This window comes from Limanda limanda, chromosome 6 (assembly GCF_963576545.1).
Source record: "Limanda limanda chromosome 6, fLimLim1.1, whole genome shotgun sequence".
Taxonomy (NCBI): domain Eukaryota; kingdom Metazoa; phylum Chordata; class Actinopteri; order Pleuronectiformes; family Pleuronectidae; genus Limanda; species Limanda limanda.
Genome location: NC_083641.1, coordinates 29,166,966 through 29,172,703, shown reverse-complemented (window position 1 = coordinate 29,172,703; position 5,738 = coordinate 29,166,966). Strand labels below are relative to the sequence as shown.

The window sequence follows — 5,738 nt, the reverse complement described above, 5'->3', positions numbered from 1 at the left end:
AAGAGGACGAACGTTAAACGATCATTTCACTGTACGACTCTGGTGGTGAATAAAAAACAACAAATATTGTATTGCTACACAGAAAATATCAAACACACAAAATTTCCACCAACTCTGCAGATCTTTTTATCCAGAATGTGAATCAGTGGAGCTGAAACCTTCTCCGAGGACCAACGGCCTTTTGAATTCAATCAATCTGCACCAGATCACACTCATAGATACCAGTCCTCTTAATAACTCCCATGTGTAAATGATCCATAAATGATTCTCTGGGGAAAAAATATCAAAAACTATGAAACTGCAGAATAACATCACTCTCACGTTGTCACAGACTCTGAAGTGTCGCTCCTCGTTACACACCTTCTTCTCACTGATCTCACAAAGACACAAGTCATCACACAATGAGACACCTGCGAGTGTGTGTGTCTGTGTGTAGATGCCTAGATGCTGTACACACTTCTCCTCCCGCTGACCGACAACAACAACACACTGCTGCTGCTGTGCCTCTGATCAGGATCATCAGCTGAACCATGAGAAGCTCATCATAACACTACCCCCCCCCCATCCGCACTCAACACATCTTAACTGTGGAGGAGAAAACACAATGTGTGCGTCCGCACTGTATATAAATAACCTTTAATTATTCAGGGTTGAGAACATATGCTTGTGTTCAGTCACGCTTTGCCACACACAAAAACACACACACACACACACACACACACACACACACACACACACACACACACACACACAAACACACACACACACACACACACACACACACACACACACACACACACACACACACACACACACACTCCACTAATGCAGCTCTTAACACTTCCCTGTTTGTCTTGTACTCATTTGCTTTGACTTATATTTTCTGGACAACAAATGTTTTTCAATGGCAACAACTTTTTACACACAATCGAATCCAGACGGACGAACCCGTATCCAGAACCTTTGAGTTCACAGTTATTGGCTGCAGCCCCTGATAGACACATGGGAAACCCTGTGTATCAGTCGCACCGTGGATGATCGGGTTCATGGATCAGAAGAAGCTTCAGCGAATCACCAGCTTCCCTGAGGTCAGCTGGTTTCTGTGTCATTAGACCCGCCCCCACCTTCCTGTTTCCTGCATGACCTTCGCTCCACATTCAAAACGCTGTTGTTCGGTTAATCTGTGAATAATGAAGAAGGAGAACTGAAGGAGAATTCAAAGGCTGGTCACTTTGTCAGCTTCAGTCTGAAGAGCAATTACTGCACCACGTCTCTCCATTAGGTTTCTGTCTGCTGGTAATAAGAGCTCCGTTTTAATGGTGTTAATAATGTAGAATCATTTATTTAATGCCTCTCTTTCACATTTCCAGCCTTTCCTGAAATAATTTGACACACAGATCGTAATCTTTGAATTTTGATCTGTAATTGTCTTTTAATGATGGATCACACCCCCCCAACTGTCTGTGCAGCTTCATAAAGGAGAGATTAGGCATGTGAGAACCGAGACATTCTCCAGACACTTCACAGGACTCATGCAGGACATCGTGTGGCCGAGCTGCTGGTGAGTCCCAGCTCCTCATCGTGAAGGTAAGACCTGAACTGTCACGTCTCCATTAGTTTGTTCTCTATCTTGATTAATACACAGTAAAACGCTGAGAAGAGAATCACATTCATGGTGTTTTATGAGATTTGTTTTCATTCTCTCTCTTCGTAACGACAAAATAAATAGTTGAGAAAAGAGCTGGACGAGATTCACAAAGAACATGTGACTGTGTAAACACTGTGAGTGAGTGACACTGGAATCAAAGGTCAGATCAAATCTATAAAGATAGTTTCGCTTCTAATGAAAAAGGTCAAAATCTGTTTGTGTTTCATAGTTTTTATTATTTTTATCACAATCTTAAAATCACATCACTTGGCTGCTGTTGAATAAACACTTTTACAGACAGAATCATTTTGGCTTCATCACATCAAACAGACAAATGTTCATATATGTTGGATTATTTCACATGTGAACAGACTTTATGTGATTAAATATGAATCATAATCTCATGTGTGAGTTTTAATAAAGTTTGTTGAATGTGAACAATGATCAGCTGTTATTGATAAATGTGTTTTTATGTGGATCTTCATCAGTTTGCTCGACTTCATGGATCCACACAAAATCTAAATGATAGAAAACATTTTCCATGGAAATAAAAAACAAACCAAAGATAAAGATCAGAAAATAAAGAAATCTCTTTACACACGTGGAAAAGTTGACAGGAGAAATTAAAAATGAGTGAGAAGTAAAATGAGAAATAAACAATGCTTTAGAATAATGAGTTTAACATTTAAATTCAGCAGATTTCTCTTGAAGAAATAAACATGATGAATAAAATCTTTATCTCTAACGGCTCTGATCCAGCGTCACAGAGACTTTCACAGGTAACAGCTTCAAAGGATCTGTAGTGCAAAAGAATGGAAACATCTTCTGAGTGAAAGTGTGTCTGAAGGTGTGAATGTGTTTGTTAGTATCAAGATCAGAGAACGAGAGTTCTCCTCTGTTCCAGTCCAGTTTCACTCTGATCCTCTGGATCTTCTGCACAGAGAGATCAGATGATCCTGATGGTGACAGTGCGTAGTATTTAACTCCACTGAAGAATATTCCCCATGATCCAGACAGATCCTCTCCCTTCCCCTGGACAGACTTTGCTGTCACACCCAGTGTCCAGTAAGTACTGTCTCCAACCAGGATGTCCCAGCTGTGAGTCCCTGAGTTAAAACCCTCAGATCCCAGGACTGAGGCGTATCGATCAAACCTCTCTGGATTGTCAGGAAGCATCTGTCCCTCTCCTTCTCTCAAACTGGTCAGATCTTCAGACAGGACGAGTACTGGATGAGCAGAGTTTGGGTCCAGAACCACAGGACTGTAGGAGACCACGTCCTTCATCTTGTTCCAGATGTTGAAGCTCAGGTTGCCCAGATGTTTGGCCTTGTCTATCAGAGCTCCTGAGGCCAGCTGTGGATCATCCAGCAGGGGGCGCTGCTGGACTCGTTCCACTGCAGCCTTGTAGTTGAGCAGGAACGAGACGTCTTCAGCTCTCAGCTCGTCCTTTGTGGTTCTGATTGTGTCTGAAAGAGCCGTTATGTCTTTGCTCAGAGACTCAATCTTCTCCTTCATCATCTGACTCTTCTGCTCCTCTTCCTCCCTCAGTGCAGCCATCCTGGCCTCCTCTTCCTCCTCCAGAAACCGATGAAGCTTTTTAAACTGCTCCTTGATCTGCGTCTCTGTCAGTCCGGCCTGGACCTTAATGTGTTCTGCTGTTTGTTCAAACTCTACTTTAACACGTTTAAAACTCTGTAACTTCTTCTTCAAGGGCTCCAGAGTTTCCTGAAGCTGCTTCTTGTGTTGTTGTGCAGCTTCATCGATGGGTCTGAATCTGTGGCCGGTGTGTTTTTCTGAATCTCTGCAGAGGAGACACACTGGCTGCTGATGGTCCAGACAGAAGAGTCTGAGTTTCTCTGAGTGCAGACTGCAGAGAGCAGGTGAAGAGCTCTGATCTCTCTCCTGTAAGAAGGTCTCACACAGGTTCTTTAACACCAGGTTAACAGGTGGTTGATCCTTTGAAGATCTTCTCTTACAAAGTGGACACTCTTTTACTTCTTTGTCTTTCCACCAGCTCTTCACACAGTCTTTACAGAAGCTGTGGCTACATGACAGAAGAACAGGATCTCTGAAGACATCATGGCAGACGGGACAGCAGAGATCCTCTTCTAATCTGGAAGCCATTGAGTCTCCAGGTGAAGCTGAAAACAGACAGTCAGTCAGTCACAGCTCCATGAACTTCACTGAGGTTCACTTCCTCTCTGAGTCGAGGTGTTTGTTAAACTCACGGTCAGTGTGTGGAGCGTCGGCAGGTTGTAGTTTGACTCTTCTCTCCTGTAGCTGGACTCACTCAGGACGTCTGGTCTGGTTTGGTTTAGTTTGGTTTGGAAGGTGAATGTGATCGTCTGGTTTTCAGCCTGCGTCTCTTCAGGGAGGAGCAGATGCTTCCTGGTTTCTCTGGTGTGTCAGGACACGATTGTAAAAAGTAATTCAAGCCTTGGATTTGATAACTGGTCAAAAGTCATTTGGCAGCAACAAGCTCACACAGACAAGAGACTTGGTTGTAAAATAGCTGCTTGAATATGATCGTTATCTGCTGAGTCTTCAAAGTTCAGAGGTCGTTCTGCAACAGTAAAGATAAGTTATGATAAAATATTAACTTTGTCAAGAAGAGGTTTGTGTCAGCACTGTCTGTGGAGCAAAGATTCATAAAGGAGAGAGCAGGCATCTGAGAACAATTATTAACTTGTAATAATGTAATGAAGATATGTGGAACTTTTCCCTTCTGCTGCTGCAGTGAGGTCAGAGGTCAGATCCTCGCCGTCCTGTGGAGGTCAGCCTCCGACCCTCCGACCCACACGGCTGCTGCCACTGGACGTTACTGTGTGTGTGTCTGTGTGTGTGTTTATATACAGGGTACTCATATTTATTTTTCTTGTGACGTGTGTGCAGACAGATGTTCCATCATCATGTACATAATCGACAGTTCCACATCTGGTTGCTATTCTCAAGATAAAAACTTGTAACTATGGAAACCATGTGTCTACAAATTCACCCGAGTGTTTGTCCTGAAATGACGATAAAGCCACTAATGTTCAGACGGCTGCAGTACAGGTCATGAACCAGGTCCTCTCCATGTTCATGGATGGGACATGGACCTAACAAGAACAATCTGAAAACACTGCAGCCCCCCCCCCCCTGAGGAGACGTCTAGTTTCTGAATTCTATCGTCATCATTCAAACGTCTGTGAAGGACGGCTCCAGGTGAACGAAAAGGATCTGGAGCTACAATCAGATTGAAAACCATCAGAAAACAAACATATGGGACTCCTTCATATTTCCAAACAGTCTCTGTAATGTCTTCACCACCTGAAGGACAAATATTACACTCGACCATCAAACAGTGTTTTATTGTCTCGTCTGAGTTGTTTTCTTCAAACATGATTTGCTGTGAACTCGTCTTCCTGAAGGATTCGTCAACATCTACAGTCTGACCAGAACTGTTTACTATGAAAGTGTTGGTGAAGAACATTAGAACACGGAGGCCGTCACAGATATTTACTGGTGAACACTGAGTGACTCCTTGATACTGTCGGTCACATCCTCCCCATGATAAAGCTGCAGGAACCAGATTCAACTTTCTGGTTGTTTTCTAAGTTGTATTTACGTGTCTTGAATTTCCTTTTGGTTTGTCAGTAACTCAGCATGTGTGTAACTTTGTGTCTTTAAGAGACAAAGCTCCTGTTTTGTTCGTTTCACATTCTCCAACATATTTAATGAATTCATTTCTCACACATCTCAATCTGTCCTTTACAAAAAGTAATTTGGCAGCAACAAGCTCACACAGACAAGAGACTTGGTTGGGAAATAGCTGCTTGAATATGATCGTTATCTGATCAGTGTTCAAAGTTCAGAGGTCGTTCTGCAAGAGTAAAGATAAGTTATGTTAAATATTAACTTTTCTCACACATCACAATCTGTCCTTTACTCCCACAAAGAAAGTCTGTGGAGAAACATTTGCTCTAAATGAAAATGGTCTGTGAGCTGCCAGGCGGCTGCATGAGCTGAACATCTTCATCCTGAAGAGGAGAAGTTCAGTGTCCTCCCGACCTCTGACCCCCTGTGGAGAGGGGGGGCACACCACATCTAA

General features: G+C 43.0%; 1 protein-coding gene across 1 annotated transcript; it reads right to left on the bottom strand.

Moving 5' to 3' along the window:
- Positions 1-2,389: 2,389 nt before the first annotated feature.
- Positions 2,390-4,190, bottom strand: LOC133003686 (nuclear factor 7, brain-like). The gene is made up of 2 exons (XM_061073477.1): positions 3,877-4,190; positions 2,390-3,789 (listed from the first exon to the last, which is right to left on the bottom strand). Exon 2 carries the CDS (start codon positions 3,770-3,772, stop codon positions 2,390-2,392), a length of 1,383 nt encoding a protein of 460 aa, XP_060929460.1. The 5' UTR covers positions 3,773-3,789; positions 3,877-4,190.
- Between the last annotated feature and the right edge of the window lie 1,548 nt (positions 4,191-5,738).

Excerpts from the sequence above, each read along its gene's own strand:
- LOC133003686 (XM_061073477.1), bottom strand. The coding sequence starts at position 3,772 with ATGGCTTCCAGATTAGAAGAGGATCTCTGCTGTCCCGTCTGCCATGAT.